The sequence below is a fragment of the Pithys albifrons genome, chromosome 15, assembly GCF_047495875.1.
Source record: "Pithys albifrons albifrons isolate INPA30051 chromosome 15, PitAlb_v1, whole genome shotgun sequence".
Lineage (NCBI taxonomy): Eukaryota > Metazoa > Chordata > Aves > Passeriformes > Thamnophilidae > Pithys > Pithys albifrons.
This window is the reverse complement of record NC_092472.1, coordinates 18,531,169-18,555,671: the sequence shown is the minus strand read 5'-3', so window position 1 is coordinate 18,555,671 and position 24,503 is coordinate 18,531,169. Positions and strand designations below refer to the sequence as shown.

Genomic DNA, 24,503 nt, shown 5'->3' with positions numbered 1-24,503 from the left:
GCAATTCAGTGCTGATAAATTCCTTCCTGGGTCCCTTCTTACCCTTGTTAGAAAAACACAGACCCTTGTAATAGAATTATGAATAACTTAAAGTCAGTCCTGTGGAGGTGGCAGTTTAATTTTGTTCAGAATGGTTGAAAAATGAAACACACAAAAATCGCTTGTTTCATTCGCAAAAATGTTGAATAAATGAACGTAGCTTTGGAGTGCCTGCACTGGCACCATATTCATTCCATCAGCATCTTGCTAAGACTGGGAAGGACCTAGAATTGGGAGGTGTTCTTAAAGCTTAGATTAGTCTCTTTAAATAAAATGCTCTGTAAAGCTTTTTTTATAGCCATCTAGTAAAATCAAAGTTCAGAACAGGGATAGCAGTGAGGAGTGGCACGTTGGTGATCATGGTGGTGGCTGACAGCTCTTCAGACTCTCTCATTCCCAAGCAGAATATTCTTCCCTTGTTACTGAAGCAGGTCCTGAAATTCTTGCTACTTTTAATGAAACAGTAATAAACCTGCTCTCTTCCTCCTGTGCTTCCCTGCCACGCAGCTTTCAGTTGAAGGTAAAACAAAACCACATTTTTTTTCCCAGCTGCTCATTAAATTAATGTATTTAAGCTCATGATAAATACAGTGCTGACAGTCCCGGAGGATTGTCTGACAAGCCTTGGAGCTTTGGGAAATCTGCATCTCTTAAGCTGCCAGCTTGATGAGTTAGGAAGTTTTCAGTGCTCTGGATTTTCCTCTATTTTGTCTTGTGCTCTGGGTGGGGAGTTGTCTCTTTTTATTCTATTTCTTAATACAGAGTAGTATCATGGCTGTTCATCTCAATTAGACCTGGGGTTTTTCTGCAATAGAAAAAGCCAAGTTTGCAAACTCTTGTATTACATCAGCAAATGCTGCTTGGTAATTAATTTTCATAAACTTTGTTTTTTGAGGTGATGGAGGATGATGTTCTTTGACAGACACACCTTGGTCTCTTATTCCAGAAGCTCAAATAGGCACCATTTGGTTGGTCTTCCTAAACATCCCTGGGAAACCAGTGCAGGCAAAATGTGTCCCCCTCCCTGAGACTGGGCAGGATCAAATCTCCCTTCTGGGTAATTGAAATGAACCTCCACTTCCATAATTAATCACTGGCTGATCAGAGGATCGACTTTGAATTCACAAAGTCTTATTTAAAGTCAGGGCTCTTTGGTTATTTTATATTTTCATTGCCATGTGGACACAACTCCACGCTCGTGACATACAGTGGAATTCTTGGCCAGAAGTGCTCAACAACCTGGCATATGTCAGTATACAAATAATTCAGATTATCACTGCTTGGAACCTCAAGTACAACACACTTTCTGAAGCTGAAATCAAACCTAAATTAGTTGGATGTAAAAAATAAAATCCATCTGTTGTTTCAAATGAACCAAAATACAATATTGGAGCATTTGCCAGTTTTTAACAAATGTTAATACATGTAAATATTCAGCTCTAAGGGCTTCAGTGTCTGTTTTAAGGAAGGTTTTGTTTGGTTTTGAACCCTTTTTTGCGTTTGTTTTTGTTGTGCTTTCAGCACAAGCTTGAAGGTGTTGCTGGTGTCAGTCTTTGGATTATTTATGTCTCAGAGACACAAATGACGTTGTGCTGAGCCTTGACAAGGTGCCACGTTCCCAGAGGAGGGCTCTGCCTTGCCTGGTGTCTGGCTGCAATACCTGCAAGGAAACGTTGCTGGTGGTTCTCAGAAATAAGTATTTTCCCAGCTCTCTTAAGAGTTGGAGCCTGTTGACTCCAGTCAAATACAGACTCCTGGTTCTGAGGAAACAAATCAGGTTTCAGGGCACTGTTTTAGCTTTGAGTACATTTCATGTGTTTATTTTGAAGTGACATTGACAAATAGAATTTTCTTAAATTTAGAGTCTGTCTAACAAAATTTCCTTGTTCAAAAAATGTAATATTGAAAAAGTAGAGAAAACAGCATGAATCTTTTTGGGTGGGTGACTTTTGTGTGTTTTAGAGTCTCTGTCTGTGGACTCTAAACCCATATGGTGGGTAAGGATGGTGAAGACTGTCCTGGAAAGGGAAATATGCGCAGGAATGAAAGGAGTAAAAAAAGCACAATCTGATGGAAACAGAGAAACACTGTGATGTTTGTTGCCCTGAAAAAGGTGTGTGAATTCTCCTGAATAATTATTTTTGCAAGGACATCGTGAACTAAAGCTGTTCAAAAATAAAACCAAAAAGTACCTGGTACTTTTGTCATGATGGTGTAAAGCCCTGGGCATTCCTGCTGGGAATGTCCTGGTGAGGGGCTTGGTGTGGTGTGTTAGAACTGCTTGGGGTGTGAAATATCTCCTTTAAATATGGATCTGTGAAGGGACTGCATTGCTGCTGCTCTCTGTGGTGTGGGCAGACCTGGGTTTGTTTGCAGTGGCCACTTGGCCCTGCTCCTCTGAACCTCATGGAGTTATTAAAGAGAAGATGAGATGCCAGTGCACTAATAACCCTGTGACAATGGCTCCTGTGTGCTGGCATTGTTTGCAGAAAGGTCAGGGTTTGTGTGGTGAGTCACTGAGTCACACAGGACAAGGTGAATGAATTCCACCATCCCTGTTTGTCTCCTGGAGGTCATTTCCAATTCTGATTCATTGAAATGAAGTGGTGAGTAGGAATGTGGTTCTCTTATGGGCCACAAGTGAGTGGATGTCCCCCTCTCTGGCTCAGCCTTTTGGAACCTGTGGCACCCCTGTGTCCCTTTGCAGCTCACCTGGAGAGAAGGGCAGTTGGGTCCAGCTGAGACAGAGCTACAGGTCTGAGCCTTGGGGGGCTTGAGGAATCACATTGGAATTGGAAAATATCCTGAGCTGGAAAGGACCCACAAGGATCATTGAGTTCAGGACCACCGCAAGAATTCATGGAACTGATGGACACCCCTGTGCTGCCTGACCTGGTGGCTTCCAGCGTTTCTTCTGTAATTCCTGGTGGAATTGTATCTGAACATCCCGATGGAGTGCAGTGAACATGCAGGATCTCCCTTGTGTGGTTACACCAAGAGGCTGTTGCCTAATCTAACTTGCCTCTGCTGGTGGAGGTTCTTTGAAGGAAGTAGAGCCAGAGCAAAAGCAGCAACAAAACCTTTTGGCTTTGTAATTTTTTGTGTCAGTGTTGCTTTATATGACTCTGCCTGCCTGTGTGTGGGTGTTTGCTGCACACCGTTTGGATACCAATTTTAGGTATTTTTTTATCAAAGATACATGTACAATAAGGATTTTAAGGGAAATTATATCCTAAGGCATTCTTACATGTATGGGAGGAGAGAAGATGATGGTGGTTGTGCTGCAGAGCTCTGCAGGTGAGTGGGTGCTTGCAGGAATTCTGCTCCTGTGACTGGGGGAGGAACTTTCTGTGGTCAGGGCTGGCAGGCAGCAATGTCTTCCCTCTGGAAGAGCTGTCCTCAGCCTGAAAGAAATGCTCTTGAGCAAGTTCATGGAATCACAGATTCATTAAGGTGGGGAAATCCTCTGAGATCATCAAGTCTATTGTCAAGCCACCACCATGTTCACCATTAAACCATGTCCTCAAGTGCCATCTCCACACATTTTTGAACACTTCCAGGAATGGTGACTCCTCCACTGCCCTGAGAAGTCTGTTCCAATGCTTGGCAAGCCTTTCCATGAAAAAACTTTCCTAATGTCCAACTTAAACCTACCCTGGCATAGCTTGAGGTCATTTTCTCACCTCCTGTCATTGTTACCTGTGAGAAGAATTTTGAGTCATTCTTTAATGTGTCCAGAGTGTGGTATGTGTAGGAACAGCTTTGTCTGAAACTCCTGTTACCAGGTGTGGTTTGGTCTCCTTTTATTGCTTTTTTGTTTTCTCTTTTAAGCTTTTTCTGCTGTTACAGTCCCAATACAGCTCAGATTTCATTAACATTGTGCCTGTTGATGCACCTGGTTAAAGGAATCTGAGAATCTGGTGTGAGTCTGTGGGTAAGAATATTTAACCAAACATCTCCAGAACACTTCGAGCTCCTAATCTTCCCGTGCAATTATTCTCAGAGCACAAAGTCTCCCCAAGTCCCTCACCCTTCCCTCTCCTCTCCTTGATCTTGCTCAGGAGGTTTGGGGTCTGACACTGATGCTGTTGGATCTGCCTTGGGGTGCTCCCTGTGCAGCCCCCCTGTCTGTTCAGCTCAGGCTTTCAGGGGCTGTCAGGGCGTCCCAGGAGGGCTGCACATCCTTCCTGTTCCTTTTGTTTATGTTTTGTTCCAAGAAGCTCTTGAGGAGATTTGCTCAGGAGTTCTGAGTGTTTCTGGCCTGAAGATAAAGTTGTCAGTGAGGGTTTTGTGTCTGAGGTGACTGTGAAACAGACTCTGCTTCACCCTGGGGTTCAGGGCACACCAGAAGCTTACACAGGTGGTATTGACAGATACTTTTCAAGCTGTTGGCCAAAGTAACTGTGACTGAAACCCAGAGATCACAGTGGCTTGTTTTATGTTAATCTTTGCAGTAAATGTGGGATTTAGGGCTCAGCAGATGTGACTGTGCAGACCAGGTCAGATGTTGGTACTGATGTTTCGAGGTCTGGTGCTCCAAACTGTGAGAGGTTAATTTAGCTCAGAGGAGGCTGAAATGTGACTGCAATTCCTGAGCACCTCCTTCTCCTCATGCAGCTGGGTCTGCACTTGGTTCATCTGCAGAGCAAAAATTAAAGTTTTCACTGGTGAATTTTTGGGTTCCTCAAGGATTTTGCAGCCTATGTTGCGTTTTCTTGGGGCTCCTCATGCGTTTTTTGGGTTCCTCAAGGGGGTTTTGGGTCTGTGTTGAGTAGGTTTGGGTTCCTCAAGGGGCTTTGAGGTTCCTCAAGGGGCTTTGAAGTTCCTCAAGGGGCTTTGAAGTTCCTCAAGGGGCTTTGAGGTTCCTCAAGGGGTTTTTGGGGTGTTTTCCCTGGATTTTGGGTTGGTTTCCGTGGATTTTGGGGTGAATTCCCTGGATTTTGTGGTGAATTCCCTGGATTTGGGGTCTCACTGGGCTTTGGGCCCCTCAGGGTTCCGTTTCACGTCAGTGAATTAGAATTTAAATACGTAATGTAAAGTATTTCTGCAAAGATATTTCTTATTGTAGGATCTGTATTGAAACAGTTCCTTTCAGGGACTGGGTAGGTGGAAAGGGTGTGTTTTTTTCAATGCTTAATCTGAGCCAAAAGGTGAGCCCAGGGCCTTGTTACTGACCTTGCAATAGGAACTCCTTGGGGATGTTGGAATAGTGAAGAAGGGCCAGAAAAGGGTGTGGAAGGAGGTGGGAGGGAACTGCAAGTACACTTGGCATTCAGGAAAGTTGCCAAATGGAAAAAAAATACATTTCTTTTCTGCTTTTGTTCTCCAAAACTGCAAAGGGTGGAGAGCAAGCAGTCAAGATGTGTAGGTGTTAAATTCCTCAAAGAAATGGTATTAAAGCTGCAAAACACTGTAGTGAATAAAAAGTAGTCTAAAACAATCAGTATTTCTCCAAAGAAAATCTCTTCAGGTACTATACCCAAACTTCCTTTGAGCTTCAGAGAGGAGTTTTTCTGTAATGTTTATTTTGACAAATCCATTTCTAATGAGTTTTCCTTGAGGAGTGTGTTGAGAACAGCTCAGTAAAGACTCTCCAGAGCTCTGATGCCCCTCCTTGTAAGAGGCCTGACCTTTCCATGAAGGTTCTGCTCATGCTGCTATGGCCAAGCTGTGCCTACAACTAGGAGGTCTTCTTGTTTCAATGGCCTCAGGCTTAAAATGTAGAGGTTTTCCTTTGTTTGATGAAACTGTGCTACGCCCTCCTTCCTCTTTTGATGATTTCAGTGCAGTATTTTGGAAATACCCCGAGCTGAGGGAAGAGTGCACGAATCCCTGAGCATTCCACAGCTGGTTTCTCGAGGTTCCTCAGCTCTGATAATTATTGGTTGGCTTTTAGGATGTCAGGAGTGGAGCAAGTTCTTGACAAACACAACAAAAGTAACTGCCTTAAGGGATTCTCTCTTTGTAATCTTTTTGTGCCTGATTAAAGCATTGACATTTAAGCAGCCTGTCCTTCAAAGAATGATTAATAAAGAGCCTGGAGTGTTGGTCCTCTTGGTCTGGAGGGAAAGAATTCTTGTGGTGGTGTGGTGTGTTGCAGGCACACACAGTCTGGCCTTTTGGCCAAATATGAGTTCCTAGAAGGAGGGAGTTCCAGAGCTCTTGTACTGATTTTCACCTTGACAATTTGCTTTTGAAGAGCTGGAGAGGGAGGTTTGTCTCTGTGAGCTGTATTGTGCATTTAGTGTTGAAAGGTGATGGGATGCACATCAGTTTGGGGAGTTTTACTATGCCCTTGTCACAAAGGGTTGTGCTTGCCAGTGACCACCAGATATTGTGGTTTGTCCATGGATGGTATTCTACTTAAATCTGATTTACTTGATCCTGCATTTTCAGGTTCTCTGTACCATGTCCAGCCCACAGGAGGCTGCACTGGTTTGCCTTAGTGAAATTGTTCTTTCCAGCTGCTGCAGAAGGAGTTTCTGTTCCCGTTTCCCATATGAAGTAGGAAGGAAATTGGCTGTCCTATGTGAGACTGCTGACCTCCTGTCCAGTGCATTTATTGCTTCCATTTATTGCTTTCCTTCAGCAAACTCCTCCAGAGATGCCATTGAAGGTGACTAAAACTGCCACAGCTGGCACAGCCACGTGTTTAGGAACAGCCAAGAATATTATTCCTTGTGCTTAGTTTAGGTCTCAAATCCAGCAAATTTGGCAGTGTAGAATTTGGAGGTCGTGGACTTCAGTGTTTAGTGTGGCATTGCTTTGATTTTTCCCATGCTCTAGTTGAACATTTTTTGTAAAATTGCATTTTTACTTGAAACATATTTATGTGACTCTCAGCGTTGTGAATGTTTATGTAACAAAGTGAGAAGGTTTAGATAAGAGACCTTCACTCCTTCCAACACTTGGACAGAGCACACCTGGTGAGAGCTGCAGCTGCCTGAGGGAGAGGCTGAGACACTGAATGCACAGCTTTGCAAGGACTCCCACAGCAGAGATCTCTGCATTCTCAGTGCTGTTATGGAGAATGTCTGAACTGCAGTGGTGGCTCCCTCTGTTCCTCCTGGGTGGCAGGGCTGGCACCTGGAGTGTGTGTTCTGTGTCTGTACTCACAGGCACGACCATCCAGAGATCCTGGTGGTGTAATATTTATTGCAGCATTCTGCTGCTGGGTCCAGACTTTGCCTTTCATCACCCTGTGTCTCCTTGAATGTCAGCTGGTGAGTCAAAAGTCTGGATCTTAAATTAAGGCATTGCATTGGTGCTTATAAAGCCAACTTGGATGCTCAGGTTGAGTATTTGTTGGTTGGGTTTTTCTTTTTTTCCATCTTCAGGCAGTAAGGGTGGTCTTGCTCTCTTAAAACAGAAGTCTTCTTACCTTGATTTGTTTAAAAGTGGGTTTGTTACCTCCATAGAGGCTGTGGTCAGTTAATGCTGGAAGAGGGAGAGGTTGGAGGGATCTCTGCTGAGCTGCATTACAGATTAGGGTTGATCAAGGTTTCCTAGGCATGAGAATGGTGAGATTCACATGTTTGGGGTTTGTATTCAAAGGTAATTGTAGCCTGTAAAGTTTTGGGTCAGTCTTTGCTGGATTGGAGGAGGTTTGCACATGGTCCCTCACACTCCAGCCCAGCCAGAGCAGCCCTGGTCTCAGTGCCATCAATTGTACCTGTTGGATTTACCACCTCCTTGGCACCTTGGCTGTAGTTTGGGGGTGTCAGTCAGGAGGTTTGTTGCATTTTGGGAAGCTGAGTGCTTGGTGGGTGCTCTGAGGGCTTTGGAGCTCGAAATTCCTGAGCAACAATATTGTCTTGTGGTTCCTTCAGTCTCTGACTGTCACTGGTTTGTTGTTCCTCCTAATCCTGAAGTGGTTGATTCTCTCAGTGGGAATTACTCCCTTTGTGCCTTTATGCACCAGTGATCAGTGTAAGGAAAAGGGAAGTGCACAGGGATCTGCACCTCTGCCATTCATTGCATTTGATTTCAAACTCAAAACCTGCCAACCAACTAGGTGAATATGTGTAGGTATATGTAACTCCTCAGTGAGGATCTGTGAGCTGCTTTGTGGTTTATGGCACAGCTGTTGTTGAGAAATACAAAAGCAGATGTTAAAGCAGTGGCAGAGCATCAGCTCTTGGTTTGCTGTGGTGCTTTGCATTCAGTGCTGCAGTGAGGGAGATCTGACTAAATTCCTGCTATGAGCAGGGATGTGAAGAGCTACTGATGGCACTGTTGTGTCTGTGGGATGTTTGCTGTGTGTGGATACACATGTGCACAGCCAGGACAGCCAGAATCACAGAATCCCAGACTGTTCTGAGTTGGGAGGGACCCACAAGGATCATCGAGTCCAACTTGAGTCAATGGCCCACACAGGGGATTGAACCCACGACCTTGGCATTGTTACAGCCAAGCTTTAACCAACTGAGCTATCTCAGGGTGTGAGAGGGGATTGGAATAGTTGTGGCAGTGGTTTTTAATTGTGGGAATCTGCACTGAGGTAACTTAGAGCCCTGTAAGGGATGTTGCCTCCTGTGGAGTGCAGCAACTTCCCGGATTTCCCTATTTCCTGGTGCTTGAGTACCCTCCTCTACTCCCAGGGTGCAGGAGGAATCGTGGTGAGCACCTCACTGCTGTCCTCTACAGAAATTCCTTCACAGCCCATAATGACACTATTATGGGAACAAAATAGCTGGAGCTTGATTTTTCTTTTTTCCTCCAGTGGTTTTACTGGGAAAGACTGTTAGAAGAGCTTTTATGTTTGTGTGATATTTTATTCTCCAATTATAATCTCATCATTTTCTTAATATTTTCCTGATGGACCAAAACATTTCCAGGCAGTTGGCAGAGCTGTACCTCCTCTCCATTACCTGGATACTGAGGGGGTGACTTAAGGTACAATATTGATAAACATCTCACTTTGCCTTCACAATTATTTATTTAGCAGGACTCAATTTCCAGCCAGAAATGATCTTTGCTCGCTTGAATTCACAAAGAAAGAAGAAACCACACACTGCAAAATCATAAATGGGCCATTAGAAAAATAACAATATTCTTACCCATTTGTGTAAAATTCTGATGATCAGTAGGAGGGAAAAAAGCTGCAGGGAAGTGTTATTATTGTGGCTGTCAGTCCTTTGCTTGAGGTGCCTGTTCCAGTGTGGGACCTCAACAGGAACATTCTCTTGGGTGTTTAACATGACTGAGTTCCACACAGGCACACCAAGCTGTCATTACCATAAAACTGCCCTCTGGATTTCACCCTCCTCCTCCTCTCTCCTCAGCCCCAGGTTTCCAAACCAAATTTCTAATTTAATAAGAATGTACCTTTTCTTGCTGAACGTTTCTGTGTTCTGACCTTTCCTACCACAATTCCTTTTTTTCTTAAAAGGCAATTTGAGGTACTGGTGCTTTTCTCTGAAAAGAGCAGGGAGTTTCTCTGTGCCTCAGACAAGATGATGTTTTTGGAGTTGTGACCAAAAAGTGTAAGCTGAAATATTGTTATTTGATGGATGTTTGTCCTCTGGATGGGAAGTTGGTAATTCTGACACGTGTTCAGCAGCTTGACTAGCAAAGCACTGACTGACCTGAAAGCCTGAAATTGCCTGTTTTGCATGTTGATTTTGGGCAGTTTTTCAGGCTCTGGGTAAGGAGGCTGCTTTTACAGTCTGATGTGTTACTGCCAAATGTTTGGTGTAAAGGGCTGCTCTTTGATAAGGATTAGTTTGGATGTTTTGAGCTTCCCATCCTGCTGAACTGCAGCAGCTCAGGGGTTTCCAGTCAGCTTGGGTTTGCTTTCCTATTATCAGCATGTAAGTCTGAAAGATATTTTAAAATTAAGTAATGAGTGTCTGGGAACTTTAGGGTAATGTTTTACTTGAAGACACTTTCTCATAGCTGTCCTTTTGTTCTGAACCATGATAAGGGCTGGATTGAGCTTCAGATATTCAAAGCTTTCCATCACTGCCTGCTTTGAAGTGACATCTGATGGTCCCGTCCCTCCAGTTCAGGGCCCTTGGAATTTCACTCTGCAAAATCAGCTTTTCCAAAGGAAGTTTTTCCTCTGGTGAAGCCAAAGTTCCAGAAATGCTGACTCTGTGTGATGAAACAGCAGTAAAAATACAGAATTCCCTCTCCCTCATTCCTTTAAATGTTTTCCTTTCTACCAAAGTCTTCTATCAACATAGCCCAGGATTCTGAGGTGGAAGGTGTTTATCTGTGTTGGGTGTGGGGACCCACTGGTGAGTAGAGAAACTTTTTGTTTTATTTTCCTGTAGAAGGACTTTGGGTTTAAATTTTATTTTTAGAAGAATGCCCCTGAATGGAGGTACCTTCAGTCCATCAGTAAACTCTTACAGTGGTTCTGGAGTCTCTGTTTTTAAAGATCTGGCTTTTCTAAGTTTTATTAAGGATGCCTTGATTGTTTTAAGTCTGTGCCTGTGGCCCTGTTTGTGTGTTACAAGGATATAGTAGAAAATAATACATAAGGAAACAATGTTAGCCCCATTGAGAGACTTGCTACTTTTGCAGGAAAAATAAGATAAAAATTCAAGGGTGCAAATGTTACTTCTTATTGTCTGCAAAAGCAAAAGCCAGCTTTTGGTTTCCTGTTTATGGCTGCTCTGTTATTAACTGATGCTGTCAATTGGAATTGCTTCCTGGACTTAAAAAAGAGTGAAATGAAGTCCCTTTTTGTCTTTTCTCCACTATTAAGATTCTAGAATAACTAGGGTGCCATTTCCTCATTTGGGAGACCCACTATCTGTCCTCTCTGTGGGCAAATGTGAAGTTCAGAGTTCAGGGACGAGTCCTGTGTCACGGTCGTGGTGTGATCCATGGCTGGCTATGGGTGTAGCCCCAGGAGGTTGTGGACATATGAAAGACCAGAAATCTAAGAATGAAAGTTCTTGGTCATTTGCAGCTGTTCCCCTTCTGTATGGAATATATGCCACTTTTTTCTGGATAATGGAATATGGCTCTGAAGTGGCTGAACTGGTTTATTTTATACAAATACTGCTGGGTGCAGTCCCAGGCAGTGATTGCAGATCATGCAGCAGTTTGCTGGTGTGTTCTCTGAAAGGTTCTTTAATCAGGCTTTTTGAATTAGTGCTGTTTCCTCCCTGGGATGGGGTGGCTTCATTCCCTGACTGCTACTTAAAGTTGTCATTTTCTGCGCGATACTTTGTTAAACTCTTTTGAGAATGTTTTCATTCCTCTGACTGACTAACCCATCCTTCCCGAATAATTCCCCGGTGCTCGTATTTAACTTTTGTTTTTATTTTTAAATGGCCTCCAGCTAAACAGGAGGTTGCTTTAAAGGGAGTTGTTCCTTCAGGAGCCCTGAACTGACATTGTTTTGTATCACTTGCGTTTGTGTTGAAGTCAAATGTTTACGCCACTGAACAGGGAGAGTAAACAAGAAAGAGACAGGAGTTGCTTTCTGGTTCATTTCATGACCTTCCTTTTAGTTTAGGGACTCTCTATCCTGCTACACGTTCCCGTGTATTTTTCTGCTCCTCCCACAGGTTTTGGGGCAGCTGAGGGTGGGGATCCCCTGGCCTGGGCTGTGCTCCTTGTGCAGCATCCCTGGGGTGGGGACTGTGCTGTGCAGATTCTGAGTGTGTAAAACGTGGGTCAGAACTTCAGCATGTTTCTGTGTTTTTATTTCTGCTATTACAGTATCAGGAAAGAATTTGGGAGTACTATTTTTACAACTGGCCTTAAACAGAGACTAAAGGAAGCAGAGTGGATTCCAGCCTTCGATGAAGCAACAGGAAGGGAAGCAATGAAAACCATAAACCATGCTGAGTAACATTTCCTCTCTTCTGCTGCACCCCCAAGGGTGACAAAGTCTTCACTGAGCCTGACAGAATTCCCAATAAAAGCTGCATTCAATCTGTACAAGGAACCTGCTGAATCACTGAGAAGCAAATAATGGCAGAGGGCTGGAGAGCCTCCCCCTTCCAGCTCACACAACCTGAGCTCCAAGAATTGCCTCCGTTTGCTTTACTGAAATCCAGGCACTTAAAAGAACAACTTTAATACAGAGAAGTTCAGACATTGCCCAAGCCTGTTAAAATCCTTGTCCTGGTACCAAGCCAGTGCTTGGTTCTGGTGGAGTTGGTTTTTTTTTTCCAGCCTTTTTCCTGCTCAGAGCACAGAAGAGGAATAAGCAGCTCTCAAACGTACAAACAGGGAGGTTGTGGCAACTTTCAGTGTTGCTCTTTCTTTGTACCTGATGGTCTTCTGGAATGCCAGGGAAATTTGGAAGCTGTTCCCATGTGGCTTAACTGTTGTTCCAAAGGCAGAAACAGGCCTTTTAAAGTATATCCTCTGTAACAGGGCTGAAGATCTTTAGAAGCCACTAACATTTTGCTTGCTCTGGAGTGTATAAAATGCTCCTCCTGGCAGCTGTCCCACCTTGGTGTGGATGCAAACCCCTCTGGTTCTGCAGGAGCAGCTCCTGTCTGTGCCCTGGCAGTGCTGGGCGTGGGGAGCCCAGAGCCAGCCAAGCAGCTGCTCTTGCAACAGGACTGTAATAAGGGATGTGTTTGGGGTGGATTGAGAGGCAGGTTCTGTGCAGCTCCTTGGGACAGGTTTGCCTGTGAGAGCAGTCGCTCTGCACTTGCTGACACAGCTGGTTTGAGGGTGGCTTTGAAGTGCTGCTGCTGCTGGGCAGGTTCCTGCTCTTCTCTCGTTCCCTGAGACACTCTGGACTGACTGAGTAAAATCCCTGCAGGTCTGTGCTGTTTGAGGGGATGTTCCTGGAGCACCCCTGAGTGCTGGCCCTGCTGCAGGAGCAGCTGTGCCATGGTCTGTGCCCGCTGCCCAGGGCTGGTGCAGCTGTCTGGGCTCTGGGCATGAAGGGCATAACATGACAGGCAGTTCTAAAGGGGATTTATGGCTTCCTCAGCTTCCCTGACACCTCAGTGCAATTGCTGAGCTTGTCTCTGGGAGATTGGTCGGAATTTGTGACTATGAGGTCATTTCAGAACAATTTGTTTTCCTTAGAAATACACCAGATTTCCTGTTTAGTGTTTTAAAAAAATAACGTGTTACTGGAACACCTGGCTGGGGCCATACCAAGTAAAGCCTTAGTTTTTCATTTTGTGTTTATCAAGGGCAAAGCTGCCCCTGATGCAGTTGTTCCATCCTCACTCCAGAGCATCACCCTCTGCTATTGCCCACTTTTAACACTGCAGGGGAATTTGTCTTGGGCCTTATTGTGGATTTGCAGCTCCTGTGAATTCCAGTTGTGCTGGCTGGAGTTGTTGTTGGTTGGAAAACTTTGTGGTCAGAACTCCATGTTTGAGACCACTGTTGTTCCTTCAGAGTCTTAATTCCAAGTTTTTAAAGCTGCTTCTTGGATTAAGGGGTGGAGCAGAAGGAAATTAAACAAACTTGCAGATTTTGCTCATCCTTGGTGTTTCTGCACTGTGGTGGCTGTTCAGAAGCACCCAGACCTTGGTCATATTTACAAGGTGCTGATAAAGGAAGCCAAGGATGATCACCACTTCCCCAGGACTTTTCAGGGCTGGATTGTATTCTTGTGATGACTTTTTTGTTGGCTGTGCTTATTACTTTATTTTAAAAATTTACATCTTAACAACTAAAAAATTAATATTTCGCTATCCTTGTAAAAAAAGTTACTTTCAAATAAAAATGTTTAGGGATAAATGGGTGATGGTTGTGGTGAGCTGATTTGCTTTTGTGTGATGAATTGATGCTACTGGGGCTTTTATTTTCCCATCTCATGGTACTTCTGTGAGTTGGCATCTGGCAGGGGAAACGAGAAGTGGTCTGGGTATTCAGGTGGCTTACTGTGAACTATCTTGGGACAAGGATGTTACCATAAAAGAATATACATTTATATAACATGATAATTGTTATTAAAATCTCTTTACTCCACCTTTGGTTTAGTTTCTGGTTAAGCTCTTGGCCAGAAGGATGTGTGTGCTGGGGCTGATGAAAGCTGGTGCTGAGGTTGCTGGTGGCCACACTTCCCTTGTGCTGGGTTTGGAGATAACTCTGCCCTCCCCAGAGCCATCCCTTGGTTTCTGCTGCACAAACACACTCTGGTTTGTGCAGCCTGTTCTGGATGGGAAGTGTCTGAAGACTGATGTCCTCTGCTTTTTATACACTCATGAGCTCTGTGTGATGAGAGCTGGAGGCAAAGGGAATCAGCTGTCCCAGGCAGATCACTGTGGGCAGTTCATGCTTCCCTTCTGTAGTTAGAAAATCTCCCTTCTGGCAAGATTAACACCTGCCCTGTTCCCTCTACTCTTTGCACAGTTCCCTACTTTCCACTGAGTCTCTGGAGCTGCAGTTTTAGCTCTTTGGATAGAAATGTGAGTTAATTTCTCCATAAATAACCCAGCCAAGGTGGTTTTCTGTCAGGGATTGAAGAATCTGTGTGGGCATGGCATTTGCAGTAGATCCTGTGCTTTACTTTATTCAGGTGATGAAAAGCTCTGAAAAGAAAGATTACAAAATAAAATCATACTGATCTTGGTCTGTAGAGCATGTGGAGAAATTGTTTTCATCAATGAGCATGTTTTGGTTGGATTTTGATAGAAGTAAAGAGATTTTAAGGAAGGATATGGAGAAAGGGGCTATAAAATCCCAGCAAGTACTTTCTGTTCTGCTGTTCTGGTGCTGATTGTTGCCCTTTGGCTTAGTCCTTTAATAGCACTTTTCATAGTGGGTGTCCAAACATTCCTGAGACAGTGATCTCTACCCTTTGTCCTGTGGTTATGTGCTTGGCTGCTGCAGTGACATAAATCGGTGTTTGGAACTTAAACTGCAGGTAAAAGCTGCTGCAAACCCTGAGCTGGAGAAATGGATGCTTTCAACTCTCCCGGAGGAGGGTTTTTGGGAGCTGCAGCCTCTGTCCACGAGGTGGCCACAGCCCCTGCCTGTCCCCAGCCACCCTCCCATGTTCCTCGCTGGCAGAAATGCAGACTGAGCCTCCCAGCGTGGTGTGTCCCCCATCATTTCAGTGCTGCTGAAAGCACTTCTCTGAGGGAGCAGTGGAAAAACCTTCACCAAGTACGACTGCTGGGAAAGCTTCATTTTACTGGGGAAAAATGGGAGGTACACCCAGCCTGCACTGCCCCCTCCCGTGTTAGACACTGAAAAGGAGGGATTTAAACAGGAGAGGCGTCTCCCCAGGACACGTCACACACACTGGATGGGCACGCTCGGGGCACTGGTGGGAAGAGGCATCTCAGAGCCCTTCCTGGGGCATCACCGAGGTGGCTCTTGTGCCATGCACCCCAAATCCCCTGCTGTGCATAACCAGCACAGGGGCTGGCTGTGGAAGTCACTTCTTTTTAGGGAAAGCACTACAGATCCTGATTCTAAAGCTCCCACAGAAACTGCTGTGTGAGCAGCCACCGTGCTTGGCTCGTGACGTGTCCCCTGGCTGGGCAGTGCCCAGGATGGTGTTTATTGCCTTTATCAACTTCAGAGCAGCAGTCCCTGATAGTGTAAGTTAAATGCCTTCTGCTGGGTGAGGGGGTAGGAACCTTTGCCTTCCCTGTGCTCTGGCTCAGCTGTCCCCTGTGCTGCAGCCCAGCTCGACAGCCCAAGTCAGAGCAGGGAGATGCTTTCCAGACATGACTCCCTTTAAGCAAATGTTTCTCTCTTTGATTTCCCAACTGTTTATTCCTCAGGCCTCTCAGTGGGTCGGTGCAGCCCCCCTGTGTGCTGCAGGGGCAGTGCAGGAGGCAGCCCCTGCCCAGGGCTGGCATTGTGTTCTGGGCAGTTGCAGAGGATGAGTCTAAAGTCAGGATGTGAACATTTTTCATATGTGCAATTTAAAAACTTTGTGATTAGACATGAACATAAGCTTTTGTTTTGCTTACAGCTTTCTGTAACTCATGACTACAGAACTGCTTATCTAAAACATATTTTAAAGATGTTCTGTTGCATCTGAGTCTTATTATGTAAAAAAATACCAGAAAATGTAGGAAATAGACATAATGAGTTATGAAAAGTGAAAAATTCACCTTTAATTTTAATGCCAAATACTGATTCCCTCCTGGCTGCCCAACTTTGACAGGAGCTGAGAGTATCCTTCTTCTGGCCTGGGAGAGGTGGATGTCCATGTGGAGGAGGAAGAAAGTGGAACACAGGGGGTTTGTTTCAGTTGTTCCATATGTTCTGTAAAACCTGAGCTATTATTAACTGGTCTGAGGATATAGTTGCTGCATCCCAGTGCTTTCAGGTGGGGATTTGAAGCAGGTCCCTGCTCAGGAACAGGGAATGGAGCTGGTTGAACACCTGAAGTGCCCCTTGGGCTGCCAGTGCCCACCTCTGCCAGGCTGGGCTGTGTTTGGACTCTGATCCAGCTGCTGCTCCTGCACGTTCCACTAATAAAAGCAAGTTTGTGGCAACTCACAGTCTGAGGATTCAAATGAGATTGGACTGTGTGAGAAGCAAGTGCTTTATAAATGTGTTACACATTCAGGCCTTCTGTTTAATTTTCATGGGGTTTTGGAAATGCCATTTAAAAAAATAAATCAGAGTTTTATTGGTTTTACGTGGCCTGCAATTACGTCTGACCTTTCATTTGACAGAAGTCTGTATCTGTTGTACTGCTAAACAAGGACTGTTAAGTCAAAGAACTTTTCTGAAGTAAATCCATTGTAAATTCTGAGGTCAGCATTCATATTGATTTATCTTTTGCAAACACTGGATAAATGCAGCACTTGAAAATTCAGAACATACTTTGCAGGGCCAAGCTGGAGAGGCTGCTCTGTGGGGTATAATGATTTTGTTGTGCTGTGTTGGACACTCAGAGCCCACCTGTTCAGGACAGTAAATGAGGTGATGAATAGCCCCAGTGAGCTGTTCTCTGCCATGTGGTCTGCACCATCAACACAGATATTTTTGTGACTGAAGAGGATTCTGTCTAGTGAGAAGTTTAAACAGCTGTATCTCCTAATTACAGCTTCTATGTAAAGCCCAGTTTTTAAAGTGAAATAATCTTCATGTTGTAGCATTTTTGTTCCTGTGGTTGCTGGTGGATGGCACTGATGGGATGCTGAGTTGTGGTAGCAGGAGGTGGGAGACCTCTAAAACTTCATTGTCTTGATCTTTGCCAAAGAGTGTTTTGGAGTAATTTATAAAGTTGTCCTTGGGACAGGGACTGGGCTGAGTATGAGGCAGGAGGATGGAGCAGGTTTGGAGCAGGGCTACCTGCCAGGTCTGGGGTGGACATGAAAGAGTTTTTCCTCTCTAAACTTAACCCCTCTGCTATGAAAAGGTGCTCTGGTTGTCTGCACTGTAAATATACAGTGGCTGCACTACGTGGTTTAGGTTTTTCTGGGGTTCTTTGCTAAAAGGAAATTATTTAGCAAAATTCCCTCTTTAAAGAGATGTTAGAGGGTTTCAGCATTTTTTTGTCCTTGTATGACCAGGGCTGCCCTATTTGGCTTATTCCATATGTTGTTTGCTGCTGTACCCATTTGTGTAAATAATATTTTCAGAGATACTTTTAATAAATCTTTTTTTCCAGGTGTTAATGCATCAGTTGGATTTCACTCTTTTCCCTTTCAGAGCTTAAGTGTGGACAGTGTTCTTCAAATCTCTGTGTTCCCTGACCTATCTACTAATCTGGGCTTTGTCTTGGAATTATGTCTGATAAATCAGTGTAACTTAGTGCAGAATCTGACAGGTAATGCTGAGTGATTGGATGCTGTGAATGAAGTTGCTCATGTTTTTTATTTCTCTCTCTTTCTTTTTAGGACTTAAATACAATCTATTCTTTCCTCCATGGACTGGACATCCTCTCTCATTTCAGGGAACATCAGCTGAGGTGAAGTATTGCAGAGTTGGTGTTGTTTAGCACTGTTGTATCTGTATTTTTGTGAGGGTGAGCAGAGCTTTTGTCTGCCTGCACTTGGAGTGGCAGAGCATTGGCCAAGCCCATTGCTGAGCTCAGTCACTGCAGGAACATGGCTTGGTATCTAAACTAATTAGCTATTCTTAGAAGGAAGGCAGAGCTTACTCTCATTTGCCTACAAAGGACTGTGCAGACAGTGCCCTGTCTTAACTCCTGATTACAGAAGCCTTTTAGTGCTTCAGACATTGGATGATCTCAGAATCCATAAAATGGAAGGCCAACAAAGCACAAAAAGGACGTTGGAAGTATTTTAGTTCCTTCAGTTCTGTTGCTATGGGTAATTCCAGTGTGTGGGAGTGATTTAAACACCCAGAGAACATGCTGTATATTATCTGTCTGGATAATGAAGAACACTGGAATAATTTGAATTTTCTGGTTAAGCACATCCTTTGTTTAGAGCAAAAAAAAATACTTGCATTTTGAGGTCTTAATGCTTTAAAGTGATCTGCTGAAATGTGGTGATTAATGGCTTATGATCTTTGGGGATTAAAACTGAAATAAAACTTCTCTTCCTCCCTCAGAATAATGTCGTCAAGTGCCCGCTATGAGAGGTACAAGGGCAACCAAGTTCTCTTTTGGTGAGTACATGCACTTGTTGGAGTTCTTCAGCAGAAGTGCGACCAAGAGCACTGTTTTGCATGTTTTAATGCATCACTTGCCTTTCCAGCCATTGCAAAGAAAAGCCTTTCCAGCATCTCAGCGTGGCCAGGCTGGTGCAGAGCTTTGGCAGGGGGTGTTTGTGGTGGTGTTGGCATTGGAGGGGTGCCATGAGGTGTCTGTGTGTGACTGTGACACCAGCTCAGTGAGAGGCACAGGCAGTGTCCCCTCCCAGGCTGGTGGTGACACTCAGTAGGTGGCACTGTGTCCCCGGAGCTGGCTCTGCCTGCACCCTGCATGGGAGAGGGATGGAGCTCCAACACCACCGCTTTAAATTGCAGGAATTACTGTTCTAACTCAGAGTTCTCTTTAGGTTCCTGCCAGGAGGCCAATACACTTTTGTTTTCCTCATATTTTAGCATTGCTTATGGTCTGTTTATCCTCTCCCAGCTAATCCCAGTTTTCTGGGTAAGGCACAGCTTCCAGCACACCTGAGTCTGAGTGAGATGCCACCTGCCAGTTGGTGTGGTGGGCACGTGTGACATGTGAGATGCCACCTGCCAGCTGGTGTGGTGGGCACGTGTGACACACCTGCTCCAGCACCAGCTCAGTGTGTGTGTAGGAATCGTGTGCTCTTCTGTATTTGTACTGTATGTATATTTTCACTGGAATAAAATGTGTTCTCTGAAAGGGAATAATTTCATTTTAATCAAATAAATTTGTAAGGTGACTTAAATGTCAAATTGGAAAGTATAAGAAACATCCTGGATGTAGATGTTTTAAAAACCACCTTGGGAGCATCCAGTTAAAGTTCTTGGGTTCTTACATATCAAACTGTTAGTGGTAAATCAGTATTTTACTAATATTTTGGGTAATTCTGAGGTGCTGTGAGAGGAAAGTGGGTGTCAGTGATTTCTTTTCTTACAGCTCAGAAACCATTGCAAGATGCTGGTATATCCTCCTTTCTGGTTCCGTGCTCATGAAGGATTCCATGTTTTTACCACCTTGCAGGTATGTAAAGTTGTTGTTTAAGGTAAGGCAAAGGAGGGGTTTTTGTGGTTTTTTTTGTTTGTTTGTTTGGTTTGTTGTTGTTTTGTTGGTTTTTAGATAAATGCATTCTGTGTGTTGGTGTTACTGTAAATTTTTAACAATTTTACATTTTTTTTTCATTATTTTCCTGAAGTTTGATAGTGGCTCTTGGAATATTTAGTGCTGTGTGACTGTTTCATGTCCAGTTCCCTGTGTCACTGCAGACCACGTGGCTCCTGCACTTGGCTGGAGGCTGTATGTGTGTGATTTCCATGTGTGTGTGTGATTTCTATGGGTGTGTGTGATTTCTATGGGTGTGTGTGATTTCCATGTGTGTGTGTGATTTCCATGTATGTGTGTGATTTCCATGTGTATGTGTGTGATTTCCGTGTGTATGTGTGTGATTTCCATGTGTGTGTGTGATTTCTATGGGTGTGTGTGATTTCCATGTGTGTGTGTGATTTCCATGTATGTGTGTGATTTCCATGTGTGTGTGTGATTTCTGTGTATGATTTCCATGTGTGTGTGTGATTTCCGTGTATGTGTGTGATTTCCGTGTATGATTTCTATGTGTGTGTGTGATTTCTGTGTGTGATTTCTCTGTGTGTGTATGATTTCTATGTATGTGTGTGATTTTTCTGTGAAGCCAGAAGAGCCCAGCAGCACCAGTTCTGGAGAGCACATGCCAGTCTGACTGCCCCTGGGGGCACTGGGAAGTGCTTCACTGAAGCACATGATTTGACTTGAGCTGGACTTGCTCAAGTAATACCCTGAGTACCCACAGTAATACTCTGCTTGACCTTGAACATCACTCAGAAATTTTACTTCTCTGTATTTCACTTGACTCAGCATGAGCTGACCATGTTGACAGACTTAATGTCGACTCCAGGTCAAGTACATTTCCATAGACTGGAATTTTATGGTAAGTACCAATAAGAACATACAGGACTGAACTTTTCAACTCAGTTCTCAGTTAACTGTGGACTGGATGTTAAACTCTTAATGCTCTGGAGTGACTGAAGCTCCTTGAGTGAAGTTGTCCAGAGGAGCTGTGAGTGTCTTATCCCTGGAAATGTCCAAGGCCAGGTTGGTGGGGCTTGGAGCAACCTGGGATAGTGGAAGGTGTCCCTGCCCATGGGTGGTGATGGGAATAGAGGAGCTGTAAGGTCCCTTCCAACCCAAACCATACTGTGATGAGTCTGTGATAAGTTCAGGAGTACCAGAAGGGAGGATGTGGCAAGCTGATATTTGCATAAAAACTCACTAAAATCGTTGTTTTGATAAACTTGGAGTAAGTTATGAGCATCATTAAGGTTTCTCATGCCTTAAACAAAAAGGCAAAATAGAACTGTTATAGCTGATTCACAAGATTACAGCTGGTTTTATTATGGATAATGAGGAAAAATTGCTGCTGGATGGTGGAAGGGTCACAGAGTTCTGTCAGATGGAGCTGCTGGCAGGTCAGAGCTTACAGGGTTCCTGGGGTGTCCTGTCCCCACAGGTGGTCAGGCCATGTGGAAAGGAAGGGAATGGATTCCTGCTGGAGACCCAGGGTGTTCAGATCACTTCCATTTCATTTGAATTACATTCATGCATTAAATGTAATGCTGGGGGTTTCTTCAGTAACTTTGCCTGATCTGAAACCTCATCTGTCACATTTCTGGCTGAGGGAGCTGCAGTCACCAGTCACTTACAGGCCAATTTCACATGAAACAGGGGCTGAGAGAAGTTCATAGTATTCTTTCATAATTGTAATTAGCAGCATTTTAGTTACATTTAAAGTAATACTTAAAGTCATGGTTTATTCCTTGTCCCCAACCTTGTCCTGTTCATGTGAGTCATTCTGAAAGGAGACAAATACAGATCTATGAGAAAACACAATATTGCCTTAATTCTCATTGCCTCAGGTATTACAGAGCTATTCCCTATCAGAAGAAACAAAGATAAGAACTTGCTGCCATGCTCTCTCTGCCTAATGAGCATATGATGCCAGACCTGGAAGATGTTAGTGAAATAAACTCTGTGGAAAAGTATTTTGTGTGGGATTTAGCTGCTTTATCTGTGCCTTTTTTTTTTTTTTTCAATTTTCAGAGTAGGAAAGTGGCAGACAAGTGCAGGGAATGAAAAGAAAACCACACTTGAAATGTTCTGAGACTGCTGAAGGGAATGGAGACATCCCTCCAGCCCCTTGGGTTTCTGGAAGGATTGGTGCTGCCCCAACACTGGCATTGGATAAAGCTCATCTGTTGGACTTGTTAAATATGATATAAATGTGTCAACGTGTGAGCAGAAGTTGGAGACAGGAGTGCTGTGCACAGGAGTCATAGAGGAGACTGTGCATTACTGACACCAACTTCCACAGCCAGGGGGATGTTATGATTTTGTAGTACAGAACAGAATGCAGAGTACCTGACATCCTGCCATTGAAGGCTTTGATGCCCAAAATATCTGAAAATATTGTTTCAGGATGTAGAAGAATGTTGTAAATTTGAAGCTGCCTGCTAATTAGTGTTGAAACAAATAGTAAGACATCCAGTCTGTCTCCATCTGTTTGTGGGCTGAAAGCTCTTCAGGACAGGCTGTGTTTTTACCTTTAATGTATGTACTGTATTCTGAGTAATGCAGGATGAGAAGCTTATTGGGATTGAGTAACTTGAGCATATTGATATCAAGAAATGTTCAAGTAAAATGTGACAACCTTTTCTTAAATTTGTCAGTCTTGAAATTGCAGATGTATTTCAGCACCAAATACTCAGGTTGCTCAACAGCTGGATATGAAGAGTTTTTAAACATTTGCATTCAGAAAGCTGTGTTTGTGCACATCCTGTTTAAAGAACTGCTTTTTTATGTTCAAATTATGTTACCTTGGAGCCTTTTCTAAATAGTTTGCTTTGTAAAAGAAAGGTTTGTTGTAAGAGCTCTAATGCCTTAAAATGTTGTAACACCTTCCTGTTTTGGGGAGTGGGCATAAGTGTGAAAATGGGAGTGTTCTTAAATGCAAAAGGCTCTCTCCAGTGATTAATTCTGATCCATCCCCTGTGTCAGTGAAGTCTGGCACATACTCAGTTGCTCACACATCTGAGATTTGGGACTTGGGCTCTGCAGTTGTGGAGGGATGAGCAAATCATGCAGTGGAAAAGGGCCAGATGAACTGAAGGAAATCAGAATCACAGACTGGTTTGGGTTGGAAGGGACCTTGAAGTTGACCCAGTTCCAACCCCTTGCCATGGGCAGGGACACTTTCCACTGGACCAGGTTGCTCCAAGGCCTGTCCAGCCTGGTTTGATGGTGACTGACCCTGAGAACTGTTACCTGCAGAGCTGGGCTTTCATTTTTCAGTAGCTCCAGTCTCACCCCATGGCCTCAACTCCATTAGTGGTTGCCATAGGATATCATGCCAGTTTAACTTCCATTCCTTTCTCACATGATGCAGTTGCTTAAGCATTTTTAATTATGCTTAGTGGTGAATCAGGAGGAAAACAAGGTTTGTTGCAAATGAGGCATCCATAAGTCAAGGATAAACAAAGCTGCCTCTGGTATGTGGAAGGCATTTTTTCCCCATGACACTGTTGCAGGGCAGTGAGTGAATGTCTGAAAATTAATGGTGCAGATGTAATAGATGAGTATGAAGTGACAGGAGTGTACAATAAAATTATAAATAAAAAAATTGTAGTGTCGTTTTATAGTACTGACTTTTTCCAGCAATGGGAGGCTGTAGAATAATGATGTTAAATTTAAGATTTATTTAAATCATGCATATTTAAACAACCAATTAAATTGTTGGATCATTTAAAACTTTAAGGGTTATACCAGTGGTAGTATATCCTTTGACATAGTTTTACTGTAAGTAGAGCTTAATTTACTTTTCTGTTTTCTGACACTTTGAGTATTAGATTTAAATTTTTAATTGGATTTTTTTTCCACACATTTGTAAGGTGCTGTACCTCAGTGAGACTTCCCTGATTTTCTTGTGTATTTTGCCACATGTGACATGAAGAGGACTTGTTGTTTAGGGATGTGCTCATGGTTGGGAAGGTGCTCATGCTTTGCAGGCAGAGGCGCAGCTGAAATGGTGTGATGGACCCACTGGTGCTGACAATAAGTTTGATTCTGCACTGCCTCGGTAAATAGTTTGTCAGACTATCCAGGAATTTCGGGTGTTTGCACCGAGCTGAGCTATTTGCAAAGTTGAACCACAGAATCAGTTGGGTTGGAAGAGACCTCCGAGATCATCAAGTCCAACCCTTGATGCAACCCCACTGTGATCACCAGATCATGGCACTCAGTGCCACGTCCAGTCTCACATTAAACACCTCCAGGCTCGGAGAATCCACCACGCTGTTTTGCACACGCTAAGTCATTAACGTTAATTAGGGTGTCTGCAGGAGGGGAGCTGAGCTCTGTGCAGAACCCCGGGGGACCCTCTGCAAACCTCCAGGTCCAAGGTCTGCTCCAGACTGACTACAATGGGGCAGGGACCGAGCTCGGAGCTCTGTGCACCGAAGTGTGAGCGGTCCGGATGGAGCTGAGCTCCGAGCCCGGGTCCGGATGGAGCTGAGCTCCGTGCCCGGGTCCGGATGGAGCTGAGCTCCGAGCACGGGTCCGGATGGAGCTGAGCTCTGTGCCCGATTTCGGATGGAGCTGAGCTCTGTGCCCGATTCCGGATGGAGCTGAGCTCCGAGCAGGGGTCCGGATGGAGCTGAGCTCTGTGCCCGATTCCGGATGGAGCTGAGCTCCGTGCCCCGATTCCGGATGGAGCTGAGCTCCGAGCACGGGTCCGGATGGAGCTGAGCTCCGTGCAGGGATCCGGATGGAGCTGAGCTCTGTGCCCTATTCCGGATGGAGCTGAGCTTCGTGCCCCGATTCCGGATGGAGCTGAGCTTCGTGCCCCTCTCTGCTCTCGGGGTGAGCCGCTTGCAGGTGTCCCAAG

At 44.3% G+C, this 24,503-nt stretch overlaps 1 protein-coding gene across 8 annotated transcripts in view; it reads left to right on the top strand.

Annotated features, from left to right (window-relative positions):
• Positions 1-24,503, top strand: part of RAPGEF6 (Rap guanine nucleotide exchange factor 6) — a 124,109-nt gene that overhangs the window by 6,374 nt on the left and 93,232 nt on the right. For all 8 annotated transcript variants that reach the window (XM_071569896.1, XM_071569900.1, XM_071569893.1 and 5 more), the window contains exons 2-4: positions 17,790-17,860; positions 18,469-18,525; positions 19,472-19,555. In XM_071569896.1, the coding sequence (XP_071425997.1) occupies positions 17,790-17,860; positions 18,469-18,525; positions 19,472-19,555 (212 nt within the window). The remainder of the gene's footprint in view (positions 1-17,789; positions 17,861-18,468; positions 18,526-19,471; positions 19,556-24,503) is intronic.